At 45.4% G+C, this 25,585-nt stretch overlaps 1 protein-coding gene across 1 annotated transcript in view; it reads left to right on the top strand.

Moving 5' to 3' along the window:
• Positions 1 to 25,585, top strand: part of MTMR12 (myotubularin related protein 12) — a 68,507-nt gene that overhangs the window by 32,001 nt on the left and 10,921 nt on the right. The window contains exons 4-12 of the mRNA XM_060092762.1: positions 462 to 534; positions 1,388 to 1,518; positions 2,821 to 2,914; positions 7,215 to 7,344; positions 12,968 to 13,043; positions 20,031 to 20,137; positions 21,033 to 21,157; positions 22,822 to 22,900; positions 24,699 to 24,769. Of these exons, the coding sequence (XP_059948745.1) occupies positions 462 to 534; positions 1,388 to 1,518; positions 2,821 to 2,914; positions 7,215 to 7,344; positions 12,968 to 13,043; positions 20,031 to 20,137; positions 21,033 to 21,157; positions 22,822 to 22,900; positions 24,699 to 24,769 (886 nt within the window). The remainder of the gene's footprint in view (positions 1 to 461; positions 535 to 1,387; positions 1,519 to 2,820; positions 2,915 to 7,214; positions 7,345 to 12,967; positions 13,044 to 20,030; positions 20,138 to 21,032; positions 21,158 to 22,821; positions 22,901 to 24,698; positions 24,770 to 25,585) is intronic.

Raw genomic sequence — 25,585 nt, 5'->3', positions numbered from 1 at the left:
ACATTTCCCTGTTTGTTTGTGTAGGATGTATACCTTTTCATTTATTTTTTCTAGCTTTACTGAGATACAATTGACATTTAACGTTGTACTAGTTTAAGATGTACAACGTGATGAATTTGGTGTATGTATGTATTGTGAAATGATCATCATAATATGTTTAGTTAACATCCATCACATCACATAGTTAAACAATTTTTTTCTTGTGATGAGAACTTTTAAGATCTACCCTCTTAGCAACTTTCAAATGTACAATGCAGTATTAACTCTAGTCACCATGCTGTACATTACATCTCCAGGACTTGTTTTGTAACTGAATTTGTGCCTTTTGACCACTTTCACCCATTTCCCCCACCCACTCCCCATTTTTCTTTATATGCAAGTGGAGGATGGTGATTTGCTCTACCTGTAAATGTCACAGTGCATAGCAAGGAATCACAGTTGTTTCCTTTTGAATTTTTTAGGAAACGCAGTTTAAGAATAAGGTTATAGGAGAAAATGACATTACCCTCCACTGTGTTGATCAGATTTATGGAGGTGAGTATCTGTTTTCCCCTGGGGTGTTGCCAGCCTTTGAAAGTGTAGCTGATAATGATGAGTTTTGTGTTTTTTTGTTCGGTCCTTTATAGTTTACTGAAATTTCTTCACATATTTATCTTGTTTAAATCAGTTTTATGGATGATAAAACTGAGATGCGAAGTGGCTTATTTGGGGTCGCTTAGCTGGAGGAGCTTGGACTTGAACATGGAACCTGTTCTTTCTAATACTCCACGGTGCCATTACATGATAGATGTTGATCATATGTCAGTGTTAGCTGTGCAGATCTCACTTTAAAGGCTCACCTGATAAAGGTCTGTCGTACCACACTCGGGTGTCTTTTCTTCTGACTAAACAAAGCCTCTCTGGGCTCCACTTCTCTATTTTTGTAGTCAGGGCTTTGTCAGAAATCATTCAGTAGCCATTTATGGTGTTCCCAGCACCAACAGGTGCTGCGTGGTCCAGACTCAGGGAAAGGGAGGAGGGTGTCAGGAGGGGCCCCAGCCATAAACCTGGGAGTTGACTGTCCCAAAAGCAGATCCCTAGTGATCTCCCACCTTTTGTAATCTCAGCTTTCAGAGCTGGGTTTTCTGCAGGAGTCAGTTCTGCCAACAGTGGCCAGTCCATTTGGGTCTTGTGCTTCCTCGGGAGGAATGAGGAACCCTGGCTGTTGCAGAGAACAGGGCCCCTGCTGGGTGCGACTGGGCCCTGCTGACAGTTACTTAGAAGCTGGTGCCTTTCCTCTCACTTTCGAGAGGTGCCCTTGGAAGTTAATAGTCTACCTTGTTTCTTTAGCATTGAATTGTTGTCTTATAACATGATTTCCCTTCTTGATTTCATTGTTGATGTGTAGTGTTTGATGAGAAAAAAAAGACTCTCTTTGGACAGCTGAAGAAATATCCTGAGAAACTCATCATCCACTGCAAAGACCTCCGGGTGTTCCACTTTTGTCTGAGGTACACAAAAGAAGAGGAAGTCAAAAGGGTAACTAGTCTCATGTGTTTTTAGGTTTTATTTCCCATCAGGTTTTCCCCACTTCAGTTCTTGCTTCCATTGCACAAAGGCTGAGGGGAACCTTTCATTCTGTAAAGTTGAAATTGGTTATAATCGCATGTGCTTTGATTAGAATTGAGAGAGAATTTGGTAGAGCAGGACTATATTATCTTGGCACATGCCTGCGTTTAATCCTTCAGTTCATAATGTGTTCATTCCCAGAGCCTGCAGAGGGTGGGAGGTGGTAAACCAGGATCAGAAGGCCGTTAGGGGAAAGGGGAGGATGGAGCAGCTAGAAGCAACCCCCTTTCCCCACCTCTGACAGCCTTTCCAAAAGGCAGCAGCAGCGACCCCCAGCTCCCGGCATGAAGGAGCTGACATCTGGGAGGTCGTGGTTACGTGTGCAAGGAGGGGGAGGTACACAGTCATGGGCAAAGTGAGTCACCAGATGAGCCTGTGCTTTTGGTCCCTTACTTAATCTGGTTGCTGCAGCAAATTGAGATGTGTAACTGGGCAGACTGGTCACAATGGTTATTGTAGCTTCCAAGATTTCTCTTAAGATGTTGAAGGTCTCAGACTTGCCACGGTCATGGTAGGTACATCAGGGGGGGAAACCTAGGGAGAGACCAGTTTATCTGTTGTCTTTGGCTGCAGTGAGTTATGCCTTCTTTTCAGGTATACTCTTAATTTTCTTTCAGGTAGTGTGGTAGATCAGTTAGAATAATAAACTTGACTCCAGTGTCTGTTCTGAGCAGGAAAAAGAGTGGTGTAGACATGGAAAATTCCCTGAGAAGCCAGAAACTTTACTTTGAATGATGATTTTAGTCTTCTATCCAAACATACTTTTGTTTGGAACTTCAAACAAAAAGCATGAGGGATTGATTGCCTTATCTTCTAGAAGAAGATCCTTAAGGCCACAACAAATAGAACAGAATAGCTAAGCATCTTGGTTATTATCTCGTCAGCTATATATCTTTGACATGTCAGATTTTTGGAGTATCTGAAAATGGCACTTAAGTTTTTTTAGCGCTTTGTTTTTGAGAAATTAGACTATGTTTTAAAAATTGCCCTAGAGACTCAAAGCTCTTGAAAACCTGACAAAATGGTTAGCGTTCTGTTTATTTGGCATTATTTCAAGAGATCACATCACAGATACAGACCTCAGTGAGAGTTAGTTAGCATGCTGCCCACCGGAGCCCATTAGCGTTACGGAAACCTAGACAACTTGGGTCTTGCCTCTCAGTGTTTATCTGCCAAAAGCATGACTGTATCCATCGCTTGGTTCTTTTCCAGATTGTCAGTGGCATAATCCATCATACCCAGGCCCCTAAACTGCTTAAACGATTGTTTCTGTTTTCCTATGCGACTGCAGCACAAAACCACACAGGTAAGCTTTCACCCGCAGGTAGGCAGGCCCCTTCCAGTTCCTACCTGCAACTTGTGGGAGAAAACCCATCCATGGGTTTTGTTCCCCTCTTCTCTAGCCATGGGTCGCCTCTTGCTTGGGTGAATCATTCAGATTTCTTTTAAAAAAAGGTTTCTATTTCTTTCCTGTGATCTTTGCTTCTTTAACTCATCTTTTAGGTTTGTTTGCTTTTTGTGAGGGATTATTAGTTTGTTGCTTATGAAAGAAAATCAATATATTATGATTGGGAATGTGAGGCTATAGAGAAGCAAAACTGAGACAAGTTTAAAATCACTCTGTCTGTCCCTGGATTCTGTTTTTCACTTTAATACACTTGGTTTCATTTCATGAGACCCTAAAAAATGTCTTGCATTCTAGAAAGTTTTTAAACAACCAGAACATGCCTTATAGCAAATGTTCGGGGGATGGGGAATGGAACAGTTGTACCTAAGAGAGCACATCAGAAAAGTAGTTTGGTTAGAAAACTTAGAATTCCAAATGTTTTCCATTCGGTTCCCTGAAAAAGAGAGCAGTTTTTGAAGTAAGAAAGTGTGGTCATCTGAATTAGCTGTTAATACTGCCTAGCTTTAGGGCCTCCCTGGTGGCGCAGTGGTTGAGAGTCCGCCTGCCGATGCAGGGGATACGGGTTCGTGCCCCGGTCTGGGAGGATCCCATATGCCGCGGAGCGGCTGGGCCCGTGAGCCATGGCCGCTGGGCCTGCGCATCCAGAGCCTGTGCTCCGCAACGGGAGAGGCCACAACAGTGAGAGGCCCACATACCGCAAAAAGAAAAAAAAAAAAAAAAAAAAAAAAATACTGCCTAGCTTTGTACAGTGTTTCCACAGATGTCTGTCCTCGTCCTTCTCCGGATCTCTCCTCCTCCGTCCGTCCACTGGCCCTGTCCATTCCTGTTTTTTTTTTTAAATTCCAAATTATTAACAGTATTTTTATTTTTTTCTTCCAGTTTTATTGAGATATAATTGACACATTACTGTATAAGTGTAAGGTGTGCAGCATAATAATTTGATATACATACATCTTGAAATGGTGACCACAGTAAGTTTAGTGAACATCCATCATCTCATATAAATATAATATTAAAGAAATAGAAAAAAATTTTTTCCTTATGATGAGAACTCTTAGGATTTACTCTAACAGCTTTTGTGTGTAACGTACAGCAGTGTTAATTATATTTATCATGTTGTGCATTACCTTCCTATTTGCTCATTACTCTTTTTTTTTTTGCGGTACACGGGCCTCTCACTGTTGTGGCCTCTCCCATTGCGGAGCACAGGCTCCGGACGCGCAGGCCCAGCGGCCATGGCTCACTGGCCCAGCCGCTCCGCGGCATGTGGAACCCTCCTGGACCGGGGCACGAACCCGTGTCCCCTGCATCGGCAGGCGGACCCCCAACCACTGCGCCACCAGGGAAGCCCGCCCATTACTCTTAACGTGAAGTTGATGTTTACTGATCCTGAGTGCCAGGTGCCTTTCATCAGGGAGGTGGCCTGTTAGTTTAACTGCATATATCATGCTTTCTGGAACGCAGAGTTGCTTTGTCGCTAACTGCTCATTTGGTAAATGTTTATCGAACGCTTGCTGTGGGTCACGCACCCTGGGTACGTGAACAGGACTAAATCCCTGCCCTCTAAGAGCTTCAAGTCAAACAGAGTGATGTGTCCTCTGGTGGGAGGGAACTACCACGCTGGGGGAGGGAGGGCTGTCAGAGGGCGAAGGCTGGTCCTGAATTGCTGGTGAAGGATGTGGAGTGGCCAGTAGGCACACAGGAGTATTTGAGGCGGCGGGACTGGCGTGTGCAGAGATGTAGATATCTGAGAGAGTAGCTTGCATTTGGGGGACTATGGTGATCTAGTAGAAAAGGTACGAATTTCCAGGTCTGTCCCACCTGAGTTCAAATCCTTGTCCAGCTGCCTAGTAGCTGTGTGATCCTGGGGATGGCACTTAACTCTTGGGCCTCTGTTTTCTCATTTCAAAACATAGTATTGTTAATGCTTCCCTTGAAGTGTTGTGAAAATTACAAATTGTTAAATGTATGGCACGCAGGGTGCCGTCATTAAATGAGGGTTAATTGAGAGTGTAACTGCTTATTCAGGACAGATTATGCTCAGAGAGCTACACTGACATAAAATATACTTAGCACTACTATCAGGCCAAACATAAAATTTGTTCCTTAATTCAGTAAGTTCATCTTTGTGAATGATCTTTTCACTGTAGCCATATGTATAAGTGCTGATTAGCTGGGTGCTGGCTGACAACAGCTTGTTGCAATATGAGATATACACAATATGACTTCTTTGTTGATTGCTGTAATTTACATAAACATTTATTGGGTCTACATTTGAAAATCATACTCTATTTTTAGGAATTCTGCCACTTCCTTATATCCTCATTCTTGGTCTGGACCCAGCACAGGATGGTTTCTCGGCTCCCCAGCATGTGTTGACCTGTGTGCCAAAACCCTTACCTTGACTGACCCTGGCAGTAAGATCCCACGTGCCGTGGGGCAACTAAGCCCGCGTGCCACAACTACTGAGCTCATTACCTTGTGGTGGCTTTTTGTGCTAAAGCCCAGGATATTTGGATCTTCTATCTGAATTCTAGCCTTCTTTTCTCCTTCCACCCTCCTTTTTTTTTTTTTTTGATGAGTAAAGGTTATAACTGATAGGTGCAAGTTGACCAATTTGCTTTTTGATTGAGTAGAGGTTTCTAGAGGTGGGTGCTTTGCAGTGTGAACATCTTTCATTTTACTCAGGCTTAATAATTCACAAATGTACTTTGGCTAAAAGGTCCTAGGAGTATTGTTACTACTTATGTCCATGGGGGAATTTATTAATATTTGCATTTATTACTTTATGGAAATTTCCTTTACTGCTGCCTGGGTTTGAATTCCATTTCTGCCATTGCCTAGCTCTGTGACCTTAGGCAAGTTAATTGACCTTTCTGTGCCATATCTGTAAAATGGAGGAAATAATATTACCTACCCTGTAGGGCTGTGAGGATTGAGTTATTATATGTAATATGCTCAGGATAGTGCCTGGCATACTAAGTGCTATATAAGCTTAACTGTTGTTTTTTAATCATTATTTGTCTTATCATCCTTTGTACTATGATCTGTTTGTATTAAAAGGAGCAGGTGGGAGTTTTATTAAACACTTTGTTTTTCCAGGAAGGCTTGCTTTTTTTTTGATATTTTTGTTTATTTTAAAAATTTGTTTATTTTTTTGGCTGTGTTGGGTCTTCATTGCGGCACACGGGCTTCTCTCTAGTTGTGGCACGCAGGCTCCAGAGTGTGTGGGCTCTGCAGTTTGTGGCATGTGGGCTCTCTCGTTGAGGCGTGTGGGCTCTCTCGTTGAGGCGTATGAGCTCAGTAGTTGTGGCGTGTGGGCTTAGTTGCCCCGTGGCATGTGGGATCTTAGTTTCCTGACCAGGAATCAAACCCATGTCCCCTGCATTGGAAAGTGGATTCTTTACCACTGGGCCGCCAGGGAGGTCCCAAGGCTTGTTTTTTTAAGATGGGCACAGGCTTGAATGAACTGATTTGTGTAAATACCCAAGGGTGTTTGACGCACGTCACCCCCATCAAGCTGTGCTGTCTTTGGAGAGGACCAAGGACATACCTGCTGGGCTGCAAGAGTAGTGCTCCTGGGCACTTCCTCCTAGCAGGTAGCGGCAGGGTTAGGGGCAGAAGTCCCCGTCACCGTGATGTGGCCCCTGGCTTGCAGGCCCTGACTGTGAAGGTCCATAGCTGTCTGATTTGTTTATAGCCCTCAGAAACCAGGTGTCACACTGAAAACGCCTCTTTTGGGCAGTGCATCTTCACACTGAAGGAGGCTTCACACTCAGGAATCTGGCATGCTGTTCAAATGAGTTTGCCATCTTATGCACACATTGGTAGGGCTAAAAATATTTTATTATTTTAGCATTTGTGCCAAGCCTGTCTTTTAGTGCTGCACAGGATCTTTTTATGTTATATAAATTATCTCATGGTCAGATGACTGAAAATGGAGCTATAAATTACTTTTGCACGGAATGGAACAAGAACAGCTGCTTTCGCCCAGCACAAAAAGACAGAGCCTCACTCATAATTTTGGATGAATGACAGAAAAAAGGAACAAGGTTAGGAAGAAGCAGTGACTTCATTCTGTGGGGATAAAAATGGGCTTTAGTGGAGGAAGTTGGGGCCCGAGGAGCCACTTTCACACCACTAAAATACCAGGGCTTCCCGACAAGGTTTTACTGTCTTTCTCAATTTGTTTTGTTAGCTACTGACCCCAAGAACCATGCCGTAATGTTTGACACACTTCAAGACTGGTGTTGGGAGCTGGAGCGGACCAAAGGCAACATGAAGTACAAAGCAGTGAGTGTCAATGAAGGCTATAGAGTCTGTGAAAGGTAAGCTCTCAGTGTCGTGCTTTTCTTTTTGAACAGCTTTGTGGAGATTTAATTCACATGCCGTACAATTCACCTGTTTGAAGTGTGCAGTGTTTTTTAGCACATACACAGGGTTGTGCAACCATCACTGCGGTCAATTTTAGATTATCTTTGTCATCCCCCAAATAACCCCTTACCCCTCAGTAGTCACTCCCCATTCCCCCCTCCCCACTCCGCCAGCCCTAGACAACCACTGACTACTTTCTGTCTCTATAGATTTGCCTATTCTTGGCATTTCACATAAATGGAACCATATAATATGTGGTCTTTGTGCCTGGCTTTTTTCACTTAACATAATGTTGTCAAGGCTCATCCGTGTTGTAGCATATATCAGGATTTCATTGTTTTATTACTGCTGAATAATATCCCATGGTATGGATATACTGTATTTTATTTATCCATTCATCAGTTGATGGACACTGGGTTCTTTTCACTTTTTGGCTACTATGAATATGCTGCTACAAGCATTAGTATACAAGGTTTCTTATGGACGTGTATTTTCAGTTCTCTTGGGTATATTCCTGAGGGTGGAATTGGTGGGTCATATAGTAACTCTGCATTTAACCTTTTGAGGAACTGCCAGACTATTTTCCATAGCCACTGCACCATTTTTTTTTTTTTTGCGGTACGCAGGCCTCTCACTGTTGAGGCCTCTCCCGTTGCGGAGCACAGGCTCCGGACGCGCAGGCTCAGCGGCCATGGCTCACGGGCCCAGCCACTCCGTGGCACGTGGGATCCTCCCGGACCGGGGCACGAACCCGTGTCCCCTGCATCAGCAGGCAGACTCTCAACCACTGCGCCACCAGGGAAGCCCCACTGCACCATTTTTACACTCCCATCAGCAATGTATGAGGGTTCCACTTTCTCCACATCGATACTGTGCTTTTTTAAGAAACCCTTAAAGTATCCCTTAAAACATTCAGAAGTGAATTTGTCTTTTCCATCCCATTATTATATCTGTAATCTAAATGTAAAACTTTTAGAGGCATTTCTGAATTTATATCATGTATTTGCTTTCCTTTTATCAAGCATTTTATTTATTCATTCAGTAAACATTTTTTTAATATAAATTTATTTATTTATTTTTGGCCACATTGGGTCCTCGTTGCTACGCACGGGCCCCCTCTAGTTGTGGCGAGCGGGGGCCACTCTTCGTCACGGTGTGCGGGCTTCTCATTGCAGTGGCTTCTCTTGTCATGGAGCACGGGCTCTAGGCGCACGGGCTCAGTAGTTGTGGCACGTGGGCTCAGTAGTTGTGGCTCACGGGCTCCAGAGCACAGGCTCAGCAGTTGTGGCACACAGGCTTAGTTGCTCCACTGCAGGTGGGGTCTTCCCGGACCAGGGCTCAAATCCGTGTCTCCTGCTTTGGCAGGCAGATTCCTAACCACCGCCACCAGGGAAGTCCCTCAATAAACATTTCTGAGGGTTTCCTATGTGCCTGACAGTGTCCTGGCTAGTGGAGATAGAGCCTAAAAATCCCTGCCCTCCTGGAGCTTTCGTTCTAGAGGAGGAAAATGATGATAGAATATGTGAGTAATTATAGTGTATTAAGAGGTAATAAGTGCTATGGAGAAAAATAGATCAGGCCAGGGACTGGGGCGTGCTGGAGATGTTGGCAGGAAGGTTGGTCAGGCAGAGGGAACAGCAGGTGCAAAGGCCCTGAGGTGGAATCTTGTCTGGCTTGTGTGAGGAACAGCGAGGAGCCCAGGGGTTGGAGAGGAGTGAGCAGGGGACAGAGCAGTAGGAGGTGTGATCCGGGAGGAGAGGGCCGGCTGGGCGCTGACGGGCAGGGAGGGTTTCAGAATTTATAGTGCAGTGCGGAGGCATTCGAGCAGAGGCGTGATGTGATCTCACCTACATGTTTAAAGGATGACTCTGTGTAATCCTTTTTTTGAAACTTGAATCTTATCGTTTTGGAACATAATCCTCAACACCCTGCTGACAGTTTCAAAAACTTCGTATTTTTCTAGAGCATTTTGTATTTACGGTTCCAAGGGGCCTCTTCAGTAGATCAGTTTTGATTTTGATCAGTCTCAGACGCTTATAAGGCTAGCCCTCTCGTTACAGCACAAACTGGGGTGACGGTGGGGAGGGGCCTGCAGGGCAGGTGTCGGATCACACACACCCCCATACCCACCCTGCCCCTCCTCCCCTCTTTATAGTCACAAAGCTTGGAAAGGGAGAACAAGCGCTCAGTCAGGAGGTCAGAAAGCCCTGCTCCTCGGAGGTGATGGTCTGTAATGTGATGTTGACGCTGCCAGAAGGCATGCCCGTTCCCAGGATGAAACTCATTGGTTTGTATAGGTGTCAGCACATCAGAAATACACCAGGTAGAGAAGGTGGGTGGAGTGGGGTGTCGGGGGGGTTCTAATTAGTGGTCGGGGGAGAATGGAGCCTCAGCAAGACTTTGCGGCTCAGAGCACTCGGTGCCAACACACTCCCCCTGGACTGCCCCAGCCGTGCACTCGCCCCTGCGCTTCTGCCTCATGGGGATGATACAGGCAAAGCTGTGCTTTGTTTCTTACCTGGCCCCGTGGTAGCTGCCTGCATGGTCTCCCCCACCCACTCTGGCCCCCGGCATCCATTCTTCCCCTGCTTCACTGGCTCCTTGCTGTTCATGGTAGAGAGGATGAAACCTCTAACAGGCCCCGCAAGGCCCTTCGTGGTCTGACTCGTGCCTAACTCTCCAGCTTTGCGTGAAGCCCTCCAGGCGCCCTGAGTCCCTGCTGTGGGCCTTGCCTGTGCGGTCTGTCTAGGATGCTCCTTTTGCTTCCAGCTGTACTAGTGAGTTACCTCCACTTCATCGGTCAGATCTCTGCCCAGGTGTCTCTTTCAGGGAGTCTTCCCAAGACTAGATGCGCTCTCCCGTGAGAGCTTTCATTGCCCTGTGTGCCCCTCTCCTTAGCACCTCCTCCGGTCGTGAGTTTATTCTTATCTGTATCACCATTTGGTTAATGTTTGTTTCTGCAGCCCATCAGTCCCGGGGGGTCAAGGACACTGTTTTGGTTCATCTTTATACCCTCAGTACCAAGTATAGTGCCTGACTTATAAGAACCACTCAGTAAACTGGGAACAACGAATAAATTAACGAAAGCCCCAGTGGTCAGAGGAGACCCCGGCCAGTTTGGATAAGAGTAAGAAACTGAGTGTCTACTTTGCCTTCTCCTGAAAAGCCTTTCTTCATGCCACCTCCCTGTGAAGGTATAAGAAGGTCCTCAACCCTGTAGGGAGTGTGTAGCACAGGGGAACCTAGGAACTGAAGCAGCCACAGGAAGACGTTGCTGCCCTGGTGGCGTCGCTCTGGGGGTCCCCTCACCCTAACTGAGGTGGTGCCTAAGAGGATCATACAACCTTCCTTGACTAAGGTCAGCTTGTATTTGGAGAGGCTGTTTACTTTGTATTCAACATTCCTCCTGGTGACGGAAATGAGTGTGCTCTCCCATGTGGGAGGGTCCGTTGCTTGTAGACATCGGGAGTCTCCCAGCAGAGCCTCTGTAGAACCACCTTGAGTTCACTGGGACAGGAGGGGACATCACACACCTCCCCACTGGTGCGGAGCGGTCCCTCTCTTTGCAGCCTCCTTCCTTCAGTGACTGCATAGTACGCACGCTAGTACTCTGGGTTCTGACATTTTTTTCCCCTTTGGTGAAAGACTGTTTATAAGGCACAATTAACTTGTGAAATATTCAACCACACTAGTAGAGGAAGACATGGAAAAATTTTAAAGCAGTGTGGCCCCATCCCAGCTTTGTCGAATGAGCCTCTGGGGAAGGAGCTGAGAATCTGGTTTACACAAAGCCCACGGGCGACCCTCCTGTGAGGGCTGGGAAACAGTTGTCTGTTTGTAAGTTGCCATCTAAGGCGCTGCTTCTCACGGTTGACTGTGCGGCCCAGTCCCCTGGGGAGCTTGTGAAAGTGCAGGTTCTGATCCTGTAGGCCGGGGCTGCTCTCCTTCTAAGTGTCCGGGAAATGCCTCTGTACACTTTGACTAGCAGGACCTTCTAGAACAACAGCTGTCATGCTGATTACACACCTGGAGAGCTTTGACACCTCCGATATTTCATAGTTCTGCGGTGGAGCCTGGACGCTGGGAATTTTTAAATCTTCCTGTGTGCCTTTAACAGGCAGCCTGAGTTTGAGAGCCATTGATCTGTGAAGAGGTTTCTTGCTTTAGTGACAGCACCTGAAGAAGGGATAGTAAGCCCACCCACTCAAGCGGACGTGAAAGAAAATATTCCAAGCACTTCGGAACCTCTAAAACCAAATAATTCTTCTACGTTTTAATGGTTTGAGGTATCTTAGCCTTGACCAGTTGTTCCCAAACCTGGTTTTACATCACAATATTATGGGAGCTTTGTTCCTTTTAATTACCTTTAAGGTTTTTTTTTTTAATGGAAAATTTCAAGCAGTAGAAAAGAAAAGAGAATTTGATGAATTCCTTTTACCCATCACCCAGCTTCAGCAGTTATTAACTCATGGCTAGTCTCTGTGCCTCTAACTACTCCAACCCTCCCCCCAACCCCCGTCCCGCCCAACTATTTTGAAATAAATCCTAGAGCTCATCACATTTCATTCATAAATATTTAAGTTTTACATCTCTAAGAATGAAGGACTCTTTTTATAAACATAATCATAAAAGCATTATCACACCTTTCATATTTAACATTTGATTCCTTAATATCATTCAGTACCCAGTCAAGTGTTCAGATTTTCCCCATTGTTTTATAAATTTTCAAAACAATTTATTTTTCACCTTTTGATCTGTTTTATCATTAATCAAGATTCAGTGGGGGGCTTCCCTGGTGGCGCAGTGGTTAAGAATCCACCTGCCAATGCAGGGGACACGAGTTCAATCCCTGGTCTGGAAAGGTCCCACGTGTCGCGGAGCAACTAAGCCCATGCGCCACAACTACTGAGCCTGCGCTCTAGAGCCCGCGAGCCACAACTACTGAGCCCATGTGCTGTAACTACTGAAGCCCGCGCGCTCTAGGGCCCACATGCCGCAACTACTGAAGCCTGCGTGCCTAGAGCCTGTGCTCCACAACAAGAGAAGCCACCACAATAAGAAGCCTGCCCACTGCAACGAAGAGTACCCCCTGCTCGCCGCAACTAGAGAAAGCCCACGTGCAGCAATGAAGACCCAACGCAGCCAAAAAAAAAAGATTAGATGAGATTGATATCTTGAAAATTGATAGGTTTCTTAAACTTCTTAATCTATAGAGTCTCACACTATTAGCTTTTTCTTACAGTTTATTTGAAGAAACCAGGCCACTTGACTGATAGTTTCCTACAGTCTGGATTTTGATGAGTACATTGCCATGGTGATTTTATTCATGAGGAAACAGACCCAGAGAGGTGGGGTTACTTACCTAGGGTTACACAGAATCAGAGGCAGAGTTAGGATTTGAACTCAGATTCCTGATTGGTTTCGACAGGGACGGTTCATCGGCACTGGTCCTTCTTAAGAGGGAAATGTGGCCCATGTCATGACACTCTGCTTAACTTCCTGTGTTCGTTGACGTTGAGCTTTCATATTTAACGAATGAACTCCAGCACTAAAACCTATGACATCTCTTTCTTCTAGGTTGCCAGCATACTTTGTGGTCCCCACCCCTCTTCCTGAGGAGGATGTGCCACGCTTCCAGGGTCATGGCATACCAGTAAGTGCATCTGGAAACCCTAAATGCATGGCTTGCTCATTGACCCATCCTGGCAGATTATCCTACTTAAAGCCCTTGGCTTTGGTATTAAAGAGTTTGTCCTCAGTCCAAGAGCAATCTAAAAATATCTTAGGGACTCCCTAGAGGAGCCTCTTTGACAATGAGGCTCCTGGGGTCAGAGTTCTAAAGTTTTCACAGATGCACTGGAGTTCTCAGCAGAGACATCTTTAAAGAGCTTTTGGGGGATTACAGGCCAGTCTGGTGTTGGAAGCCGGCCTAATTTAACACCTAAATTGTTTTGACGCTGAGCCGACCCCCGTAGGGGTAGTAGAGTTGAAGATTCCTTTTGGCCCACACCATTCATCTTGAATGGGCATGGCCGAGTTTCCTCCCAGAGACAACATGGAGAGCTTACTTAATTTTCACAGAATAGACTGGGATGGGAGCCATGTTCAGTGTGTCACTGATCAAAGAAAGCAAGACTCTGGCAGTTATTCCAGTTTCTGATTGGCAGTTGGGAGTTGCCAAGCCTGCAGGGAGTTGAGTACAGAATGAGAATTACAGACAAATGCTGTGCTGTATGCACATGGCTGGTTCACCAAAAAGGTCACTCCTGTAATGGGAGGTGAGATGTCTCAGCAGGGGTCACATGCCCGGAAGCGTATGCAGGCCAGGTGGGTAATGAGTGTGGTTCTTGCAATGAACCAGAGACCCTCTGCCTGGATGAAGGGCTGGCTGCTCTTCTCTGCCAGCCCGTTTGTGCCATGTGGGAATGCGGGCCTGATCTTGCCAGATGTCCAGGCTTCTCAGGAGAAATCAGAGAGATGGATTTTTATGTGAGTTTTCCCGATATCTAAATGTGTGCAGCTGTTCACAACCGCTTCAGATGTTTAAAAAACATGTCTTTGGGCCAGAGTTGGTTCACGTCCCACCAGTGTGCCACCTTTGATTTAGAGCAGTGGTTCTCAAACTTTCTGGTCTCAGGACTCTTTACACTCTTAAAAATCATTGAGGGTCTCAAAGAGTTTTTGTTTATGTGGTTGTATCTGTTGATATTTGCCATATTAGAAATTAAAACTGAAAAATTGCTTAATGTTTATTTTAGTAAAAAACTCATTACATGTTAACATGAAAATTTCTGTGAAAAATAACTATATTGTCCAAAACAAAAAAATAGAATAGTACCATTTTACATTTTTGAAAATAGAAGACAGCTACATTCTCACATCTTCTCACTTCCTTCAGTCTGTTGTGGTATGTTGGGGTGTGGTTGAAGTACATGAAGGAAATCCAGCCTCACACAGATGTGTATTTGGGAAAGGGAGGAGTATTTAATAGCCTTTTCAGAGAATATGAAAATATTATTCTTTGATGGTATACCGAAAAATTGCTAAGTGGTGGTTTCATAAACATTAATTGCAATAAGGAATCTGAAAACATAGTCAGTGAACTTTTCATTCACTGCTAAATTAAAATCCATTGGTCTGTCTTGTACTTTGAATGGATCTTAAAACATGCATGATTTAAAAACATAATACACTGGTCGTTTAGAAAGTATTAGCTCACTAGGTTATACAGGTCATACGAATATTTTTTTTAATAAATTTATTTATTTATTTTTATTTTTGGCTGCGTTGGGTCTTCGTTGCTGCGCGGGCTTTCTCTAGTTGCGGCGAGCAGGGGCTACTCTTTGTTAAAGTGCGCAGGCTTCTCATTGCAGTGGCTTCTCTTGTTGCGGAGCACGGGCTCTAGGCGCGCGGGCTTCAGTAGTTGTGGCACGTGGGCTCAGTAGTTGTGGCTCGCGGGCTCTAGAGCACAGGCTCAGCAGTTGTGGCACACGGGCTTAGTTGCTCTGCAGCATGTGGGATCTTCCCGGACCAGGGTTCGAACCCGTGTCCCCTGCACTGGAAGGCAGATTCTTAACCACTGCACCACCAGGGAAGTGCCAGGTCATCCAAATATTGACATGCTTTCTTAGATAAAAATCACATTTTTTAATATCATCCCTGTCTCATCAGGAAAGTCTTTAAATATTGGGAATTTGTCCAGCTAAAAAGGCAGAGACTAGTTTTACAAAGTTCTAATTTTTGCTTGAAAGTTCAACTCTTATCATTGGCAACTAATTGTCAGTTGTTTTACTTAAGGGGATAGGCTCACTTCATTCTTGGTTTTTTTTTTTTTGTTTTTTTTTTCCCCTAAAGAATGAATGTCTGCCAGATACCAAAGTCTGAACACCCGTAGTTTGTCTGTCATTCACTCTTTGAGTTACAAGAATACAGCAGCTAGCTCAGCTCTCAAGTCAGTCTTATAGGTGTTTTTCTCTGAGACAAACACTTCCATGCTTTGTTTCCACTCCATCACACAGAATATAAAAAATATTAGTATTAAATATTAAATGTAATGATCAAGATTAATATAATTCATAATGTTTAGTTCTTCGTTATGGACATTCTGAAGTGAAACAATTATTTTTCTTCAAGTTTGTGGCAGTGAAGAATACAGTGGCGGCCAGTGCTGTTGGTAGCAATACCTTGGTTGGTACCAAGGCACCAGCAGTTGTAACACTATCAGTGCCAACGTCAACACAGTGAAAAAGACAAATTATATCTTAGTAATATTCTCAGGCCATCTGTAAAGGAGGGTCTTGGGATCTGCAGACAACATTTTGAGAATGTTTTAGAAGAATAAAAATGAGGGTCTTCATCCGTCAGCCTTTCATAGATGACTCTAGGAGAAGGGGTATGCTCTGTGGGAAGACACCAAGATGAATTGTCTGCACATTTGGGAATAGGCTGCTTCTCCATCCAGCATTATATGAAATTTCACTACTCTGTTCTAACCAGGCCTTGGGGCTGAGAAGTAGAAACTGTCCTGAGAAGACCTGTCCTGAAGAGTCAGCAGCAGAACTTTGACAGAAGCTGTAGGAAGGCATTCTCATCTTATTAGATCAGCCTTAATTATGTGTCCTGAAAGTCGTAGTGGAGCTTGTGATGCATGGACAGTGGAAAAATATTACACAAAATGGAGTTCACACATTCACTCAGGGAGCACAGCTCTCAATACACATCATGGAAAATTTACCACTGGTGGCAGTGAATGTGTTCACAGTTTTGTACAGCTATTATCGCTGGTCCGAGAACATTTCCGTGTCTCTGCTCTTTCACCCTGACTTTTCATCTAGTCTGGTCTTTCCTGCCTCCACTGAACTCCTGTTCGGGGAAGACCTGCATCCTTTGTGATTTCAGTCATACCCTTGCTGCCATTCTAGAGACTGTGGCCTCCTGGACCCTCTGCTGTACTCCAGTCCTGAGTATTTATGCTTTTGCTGTGGGGCTAGTGAACATTGCTACAGATTGTTCAGACCAAACAGCAGAGCGTTTTGTTTTGTTTTGTTTTGTTTTTAAGGGCTTCAAATGCTTGGCTTTTTATTTGTTTGTTTGTTTGTTTGTTTATTTTTGGCTGTGTTGGGTCTTCATTTCTGTGCGAGGGCTTTTCTCCAGTTGTGGCAAGCAGGGCCACTCTTCATCACGGTACGCAGACCTCTCACTATCGTGGCCTCTCTTGTTGCGGAGCACAGGCTCCAGACGCGCAGGCTCAGTAGTTGTGGCTCACGGGCCTAGTTGCTCGGCGGCATGTGGGATCCTCCCAGACCAGGGCTTGAACCCGTGTCCCCTGCATTAGCAGGCAGATTCTCAACCACTGCGCCACCAGGGAAGCCCCAGCAGAGCGTTTTAATGGGATATGTGAAAACCGTGACCTTGCTTCCCTCGGGCCCCTGTTGGGCTCAGCAGCCTGTCGGTGAACTCCTTCTGGCTCCTGTGTCGTTCCTCCCTGGGGCCAGGGTAGCCATTTTTTCATCCTCTTTAAGTCGGCGATCCCACCCTTAACTCCATTCCTGCCATCGACCACCTTTCCCTTAGTCCCAAGGGGTCCTTCCGCTTCGACCCAGACCTCTGCCTGGGCTCTGGACCGCCTCTGCCCCGGATCTGTCTTCCGTCGCTGTGCCCCTTCCGCGTGTATCTCCGGAGAGTCTGCTCTCTTGAAGGCACGCTCACGTCTCCCTCACCTGACGAAGCCCTTCCTTAACAGCTGAGCGCAGGCTTGTTCTCCTTGCCTGCGCCGCCTGTGTGTCAGGACTGTACTGATGCTCTCCGCTTGCCTCTGCCCCCTTTCCTCTTGCAGCAGGGCTTCTGCCCGCCCGCGCTCTGCTGCTGACCCTCAGAGTCACTGAGCCTGGGCGGCCCCCGTTCTCCACACCGTCAGTCACGGTAGTTCTGGGTGCACCCCCCCCCCCCCCCGTTTTTGCCTTTTAAATTCCTGTCTTGGCTTTGGAAACATGATGCTGTCTTGGTCCTCTTACCTTCGTAGTGGTTCCTTTCCTTCTTTCTTACGCTGCTTTCTAGCCTCCAATTGTAGAGGCTTCCCTAAAGCTCTTTGGCTCTATTAAGAGAGACACCTTAAGATGTACCAAATAATGTACAAGCTATTAGGTATAAAATAAGCTGCAAGGATATATTGAACACCATGGGTAATATAGCCAACGTTTTATAGTAACTATAAATGGAGTATAAGCTTTAAAAATTGTGGCTCACTATATCATACACCTGTAACTTATATAATATGGTACATCAGCTATACTTCAATTTAAAAAAAACCAAAAAACAACAAAGATCTACCAAATAATGAATAGTCTCCCCCTTCCCTTTTTCTTTTTTTGTTTTAATAAACAGGATTATCACACTGATTCTTGTCTGTTGTCAAGTCATTCTTACTAAGAGCCCTGTGGCTCTTTCCCAGACAGAAATTGTACATATTACAATAGGAGAAGACATAGGTCTTTTGCTAAATTCCTGTGAGACGTCTCTCTCTGACCAAGAATTTTGCTTGTTTTCTATTTACTGTTTCAAACAGAGAATGTAAGGGAATTGTCCCTTTGTGCCTCAGCTGGGAGGTGACAATTGAGCCCCAGATAGGAAATGAGCTGTGGTTGAATGTCACCAAGAGCAGATTCTTTCTGCCCCAGTAGAGGAGATAAAAGGCTTAAGAACACTGAACTTCCTAGAACCTGTCTCGAGGCATGGCTAAGAGTGTGTCCCCCCATCTCAGAGTGAGCTGCACCCACCAGGGGGCAGGAGTGCCTGGGCATGACGTTGGAAAAGGGGGTAAGAGGGCAGCAAGGGGCCCGTCGATTTGTCTCACTGTTCCAGCACTTCCGTCTCGTTAGGAGCTTACAGAGTCGGTACTCTTTGGGCAGTTCCTGAAGCAGTTCTGCGTCCCTCTGGCCTCGCTCCGGGGTGGGCTCACGTCTCTTCCACTGAAGCTGGCAGGCAGCTCCTGTGTCCAGAGCTGCAGTCCTGCCTTCCTCTCCTAAGTCATAATCCTCATCTTGGGAGTCTCCTCAGTATCTTCGCACAGATGTCCTGTGGGCACTAGGCACCCAGCCTACCCACTACTGATTCATCATCTTCCCCTGAAACCCCAAACCGGTTCCTCTTTCTGACTTTCTAAGCGTAGTGCAGAGTATCGCCTGGGTTTGCTGATCTCTGATCTCCAGCCCAGGATGCTGCTGGCACACCAGTGTGTGGTCTGTACGGTGCAGATGACTGGCAAGAGGGGGCCTCTCTGGGCAGCTGAAATCCTCCTGGTCTGCCTTTGAGCCAGGGCCCGAAGGCTTGGTCAGCAGAGCAGTGCTAGGCTTTCGCCACCGTTGAACGCTTAACCAGACTTTTATACGGGGCACACAATCCCCAGCCGTACTCCCCGGCCCCAACCAGTCTTCCCCTCTTCTCCATTCCAGGCTCTCCTGGCAGATTACTTTGCCCCCAAATCAATTCTAATCTCCTTGTGTTCCTATACAGCAGAGCAAACAAATGAAACTCCCACTGTATCCAGGAAAATGCCTAAACACTTGAATCTGTCACTTATGGGCATTCGTATGATTTCTTTCTCTGTTGCCCTCCCTTTGTCGTCCATTGAAATTCCCTTCTCCTGTGGTTTACCACATTCTACTTCCTATTATATTTGCACATTTATTTCCCCTTTTAGGATAGAAGCACCTTGAAGGTAGACGAAGTACCTTAGCCCTCTTTCCATCCTCTCACAGCCTAATTCAGTGCCTTGCATGCACAAGTCTCTTACCAGTGTATGTTGAATAACCAACTTTCCATGCTCTCTTGTGTGGACTTTCTCCAATGCTGGGAGCTGCCCCCTTTGGGCCATCCAAGTGGAGCACGGCCCTGAGAAGTCACTGCTGCACTGTCTGTGCGACTTGGGGAAGTTATTCGGTCTCTCCAAGCCTCAGTTTCTTGTCGTTAGTGGGGATAATACTTACACCTGTCTCAGAGTGTGACTGAGAATTAAATGACTTAATTCATGTAAAATCCTGAGATAATGAGCTGCACTCCAGTGATAGCCTCTATCCTAATAATCCTAATAATAATAATGATAATGATGATGTTGTTTTTATCATCATCATCCAGGTTCCCAGCACTAAAGCCAAGTCAAAAGCTGTATGTTAGGGCTTCCCTGGTGGCACAGTGGTTGAGAGCCCGCCTGCCGATGCAGGGGACACAGGTTCGTGCCCCGGTCCGGGAAGATCCCACATGCCGCGAAGCGGCTGGGCCCGTGAGCCATGGCCGCCGAGCCTGCACGTCCGGAGCCTGTGCTCCGCAATGGGAGAGGCCACAACAGTGAGAGGCCCACGTACTGCAAAAAAAAAAAAGAAAAAAGGTGTATGTTAGACTATAAGCGAGTCTGAGTGTGACCACCTAGACCTGAGTTTCTGTTGTTGTTGTCTTTAAGACTAAAGCAGACTTTTTCATTATGAGTATAACACATTTATTCCTTGGCATAACAAAGTTGAATATATCCAGCTATTTCATATTGAAGGTGTACATTATTTCCTTGTATGAATTCAAATGCTAAGCTTACCTGTCCTCTGTTAGGTGGTTTACGTTACATCTGGAAAACCTTTATTCCCCTTTGCAGATATGGTGTTGGTCCTGCCACAGCGGATGTGCCCTTTTGAAAATGTCAGCACTGCCCAAAGAACAGGATGATGGCATTTTACAAATCCAAAAGAACTTCTTGGATGGGTCGGTACTGTTGTACATTTTGTTATCGTTTAGTTAGCTCTTTGTTTTCCGAGAAGCAGGGAACAGTTTTTGGTAGTTGGTCCATTTCAGTTTATCTGCTGATAAAGCACTTAGTGCTGGGGATACAGTTTAGAGTGGTCGTCTTTAATTTGAAAGGAGTCAGTATAACATAATCATGAAGCACCTCAGCTGCATTGTTTTTAGAGACGCACGCTGAAGCATTTAGGGGGAAGTGGCATGAGTTCTGTAATGTTGACAGTTGTCAAATCTAGGTCAAGGTATATGTCACTGTGTTATTCTTTTCTGCTTTTCTGCATGTTTGAAAATTTTCAAAATTAAAAGTTAAAAAAAAAAACAACAACCCTAAACGGGATGAATTAAAAAACAGAAAAGGAGGGCCTCCCTGGTGGCGCAGTGGTTGAGAGTCCGCCTGCCGATGCAGGGGACACGGGTTCGTGCCCCGGTCCGGGAGGATCCCATATGCCGCGGAGCGGCTGGGCCCGTGAGCCATGGCCGCTGAGCCTGTGCGTCCGGAGCCTGTGCTCCGCAACGGGAGAGGCCACAACAGTGAGAGGCCCGCGTACCACCAAAAAAAAAAAAAAAAAAAAAAAAAAAAACAGAAAAGGAGTAGACTTTGGAGTTAAATTGCCTTGGTTCAAATCCTGGCTCTTTCAGGTGATAAACTTCGTAATCTTGGGCCGGGTGGCTCTGCCCCTTGTTCCTGCATCCCCACCTCTGCTGGCTGGGAGCGGCAGCGGGCAGTAGTTGCCTCGTTGGGGAGGATTCAGCGGGAGCTCCTCACACAGATCTGGGCGCCCAGGAAGTGCTCAGGAAAAATGAACTCTTTCTAACTCATGCCTGCTCTTCTAATCTCTTGTTACTTTTTGTTACCTAGAATTTATAAGACCATCCACAGGCCACCCTATGAAATTGTTAAAACTGAAGACCTCTCCAGCAACTTCCTATCGCTGCAAGAAATCCAGACGGCCTACTCTAAATTTAAACAGCTGTTTCTGATAGGTGAGAAGAATGCCGAGCAAAAACTTTCTGTCAAATGGGGAAAGACATGCCGTGTGGATCAGGTGAAAGTCGGTGCCATTTCCCTGGGTTCCTCATGGCTGTACACAGAGGTTCCCAGCCGTGAGGGCTGGTGTCACGGAGTGGAGGGGCCAGTCACCACGGGGCCAGCTGCTCTCGATACACTTGCTGCCACCATTTTGCTCCAGGCTCTTAACACAGAGCCACTGTCCTCCTCTCTTCCTTCCCCAGTGGTGAGCGTTGAGCTTCTCCCTTAAAAGTTGTAGAACTGGGCTTCCCTGGTGGCACAGTGGTTGAGAGTCCTCCTGCCGATGCAGGGGACATGGGTTCGTGCCCCGGTCCAGGAAGATCCCACATGCCGCGGAGCGGCTGGGCCCGTGAGCCATGGCCGCCGAGCCTGCGCGTCCGGAGCCTGTGCTCCGCAACGGGAGAGGCCACAACAGTGAGAGGCCCGCATACCACAAAAAAAAAAAAAAAAAAAAAAAAAAAAAGTTGTAGAATTGTGCAATACCTACACCAGCTATTTTGTAAAGTGAATCATCTGTTTGTTTTCCTTAGTGGCTTATTAAATGGACTCCTCCCCCACCAAGTGGAAATATTTTATTTTACTTTTTTCTGATTGAGCATATATATATTTTTTTACAGTGTAAAAAACATTCAGTTAATCTGAAATGTGCAAAGTAGAAAATGAAATATACCCATCCTAGCCACCACCAATTCCCTGCCCAGGGTGCCCAGTGTGAACAGTTCAGAACTTGAGTCAGATTTAATCAAAGTCAGTCACCTGTTCATTCTCTTCACTCTTGAATGAGTGTTTACCCTCTGAGATTTGTCACACTTATAGGTAGCTTTTCCTCACTTTGACTTTTTAGCCTAGTGGTCCGATTTAGGATTTATTCATTCATTCAGTCAACATTTGTTGCGTTTCCATTATACACACTAACTATGCTAGGCATTGGAGATAAAGATGAATATGACATCGAGGGAAACAAGTGTGTGCCTCTAATTAGAACACACTGTGCTACGTGTTATAAAATAGGTTTATAAAAAGCAGGCACCTGGCGGAGAAGTAAGACATTGCACTAGTTGATCCAGGACTGTGATTCTCCGCTTCTGTTTTCACCATCCAGTACTTGCAGGGGTATCTGCCTTCTCATTGCTTTGAGCTTGCTCCTCTGACATGCAGTAGACTTCTGTAAAATGCAGGGCTTCTGTATCAAGGTGGGTTGGGGGGATTGTGTCTGGCGTGCAAGGTAAACGTGTGTGTTTAGGATTCCAGCAGAAGCTAGCTCTTCCCTCAGGCCTCCTTGGCATTAGGACGTGGCCTATTGCATCTTCCTCTTCTAAGAGCAGCAGGCTGGATGTCGACTCTGTCTGCCTAAAGCATGTTACTCTCCTTGTTGAGTTACAGGGTGGACTGTGGCTTAGTATACAGGTTGTAGGGCACTTTTTACTTCAGCAGTGAAAGTCTGTTTTTGACTACAACATCATTCCAGGGGGTTACAATTCAAAAACAATTTCAGCTGAAGGCTTGAAATGCTGGATTCTCAGCCTAGTCTGGGGCAGCGCCTCTGAGCAGCACAGGTTTTACAGCAGGCACATCAGCAAACAATGCCTGACTTCTTCACTCTTTTTCCTTTTTTCAGATAACAGTACCGAATTTTGGGACACAGATATAAAATGGTTTTCCCTGCTGGAAAGTAGCAGCTGGCTTGACATAATCAGGTATTTCAAGGCATTGTTTTGCTCATGAATTACACAGTTCTCTAAGCCAAAGTAGTAAAGCAGGACTTCCCTGGTGGCACAGTGGTTAAGAATCCACCTGCCAATGCAGGGGACACGGGTTCGAGAAGATCCCACATGCCGCTGAGCAACTAAGCCCATGCGCCACAACTACTGAGCCTGCACTCTAGAGCCCACGAGCCACAACTACTGAAGCCCGCGCGCCTAGAGCCCTTGCTCTGCAACAAGAGAAGCCACTGCAATGAGAAGCCCGCGCATCACAACAAAGACTAGCCCCCGCTCGCCGCAATTGGAGAAAACCCACGCGCAGCAACGCAGACCCAACGCAGCCAAAAATTTTTAAAAAGTAGTAAAGCAACCTGACAAATAATTTAACTGTTTTCTATTTCATGGTTAAATATTCTTAGATCACATATTCTGTTCAGGGCTCAGCTGGATTTTACATTCGTTATTTATTATTTCTGTGCACATCTGATAAGAATTTACAGACATGCTACCTGCCCATACAGAGATCTGCTCCCTAGACTACAGACTAGGGATGGGAAGGCTACAAAAAAGGGGGCGTGGCAACCCAGCATTCTAATTGAGCAGCAGCGCTCACCCCCAGGGAGGAGTCTGGGGATTGAGAAGGGGAGGGATGCTGAGTTTTCTGGGTTTGTTTTTGTTTTTGGCCGCGACCAGGGATGGAACCTGCACCCTCGCAGTGAAAGTGCGGAGTCCTAACCACTAGACCTCCAGGGAGTTCCCCGGATGCTGAGTTTTTACTGAATACCTTTTTAGAAGAATTCTGTACCTTATATGTCTCTTACCTGTTAAAATTTTTTTTTTTTTACTATCATTAATGCCAATCAGTTATTTTTCATTTTGGAGTTAAGTAGAGATTCTGAGAGAACAGAATTGTATTCCCTTTCCTACTTCCTATTTTGAATAGCTTCTGTCTGTTGCCCTTAAGTAGAGGAGAGGGCAAAGGGAGGCACAAAACAGAAATGATGACGGGGTGAGAGCAGGGGAGAGAACAGCTCTGAAGAGAAGACTCCTCCCATCCACCTTGCTCGGCATCCTCTCTCACATCTGCCTGGGAGTTTGTGCAAAGGAGCCTCAGGCCTCCAAAAACTTTTTAACAAATAGTTTTTGAGGAGCCTGCTGCATGTCCCTTAATTTGAATATATAATTGCAAGTATTGTGATGAATGTTATAAAATAAAAGGACCTTTCCTTCCATGCGGTGGGTAGAGAAGGTGAGTGTCCCTAAGCGGGTGAAGGGCCCAGGGAGGCGCCACTGCTGCAGGGTTACCAGTGCAGAAGGCAGAGCTGCTGGCAGCGGCAACAGTTTCAAAGGGAGCTGCGTCGAGAGAGACGGGATTTCAGGGCACACTGGGCCTTTCCAGCCACACCAACACATTTAGCCCATGACCTTGAGTTAACAAAATGGACCTGCAGCACAGCCTCCAGATGTGGGCGTTTCTGGGTCTTACTGGGACTCACCAACACACTCAGATACGAATTTGCAATAAGTATTTCTAGTTCAGGAATCACGTAGCAGCATTTTTACATCAATTTTGGAAATCCCTTTGGAAAATTTTAAGTTTCTAATAAGCAGATGAGTGTCTTGCAGTATCTGAATAGCATGAACAATAATTTCTTTTTTGCAGATCTTCAGCATGAAACAGTAAATGAGATCGAAAACTGAAGGTCATGTCAGACTGCCTCTAAATTTCTCATTGTTCGTGATACTAAGCTCAAGAACTAATATCTGTTTTTCTTGCCTCTCTCCTATGTAGACGCTGCCTGAAAAAAGCAATAGAGATTATAGAATGTCTAGAAGCCCAAAACATGAACGTTCTTCTTCTAGGTAATATATTTAAAGCACAAAGGGTGGTTTCCTTTTTCCTTTACTTGGGATTCTGTTTCTGTATATAGAGATTTATGTAAGTGGAATCGTCTTGTAGAAGGAGCGAGCTGGTGTAGAAATCCTTCCCATTCTTTTTACCCTGACCTTGGAATGCTCTGCTCTGGATTTCATTGTTATAGTTTAAAAATAAATTCTTTCACTTGGAACTCGGCAGACCTATTCGCAACCCAAGAAGGAATTGTTTGGTATCTTTACCAAAGCTCACATTTCCTCATGTTTTGAGGTTTTGTTTTATATTAACTCAGAGTTAAAATCTTTGGATGATCTTTTTTGTATGAAGAGACCCATGGATGGTTTAATTGTTATTTTTACATCTTTGTGTCTGACAACTTCGTGCAGTTGCCACAGAAACTTTGTGGACCACGATTCCCTTTTCTTCTGTGGACTTAACTTCCTGTACATGTGCACAGGATATACACACCCAGAATGTGTAAAAGAAGTGTAAACCTCATGCAACAAAGATTGTTGGTGGAATTGGTTAGATCTGAGCTAAAATATTATCTGCTGTTTTGACTATGTAAAGTTTCTTATAGCCCCATGCTTTACATTAAGTAGACTGTCTCATGCTTTCATACCCTCAGGCTTTTATCATTTTTCTGACACTCTCCATGACTGCTAGAATTTAGCTTCTGTGAGCAGACTGGAAATGTGTCTACCTGTGACTTCTGGACCTTCTGACTTAAATTTTAATACGTGCACTGAGCACCTCCCATGTACAGAGCTCTATGCCTCTGCCTTCTAGAAGTTTACAACTTA

This window comes from Mesoplodon densirostris, chromosome 3 (assembly GCF_025265405.1).
Source record: "Mesoplodon densirostris isolate mMesDen1 chromosome 3, mMesDen1 primary haplotype, whole genome shotgun sequence".
Classification (NCBI taxonomy): domain Eukaryota; kingdom Metazoa; phylum Chordata; class Mammalia; order Artiodactyla; family Ziphiidae; genus Mesoplodon; species Mesoplodon densirostris.
This window is presented reverse-complemented; position numbering and strand designations above follow the sequence as displayed.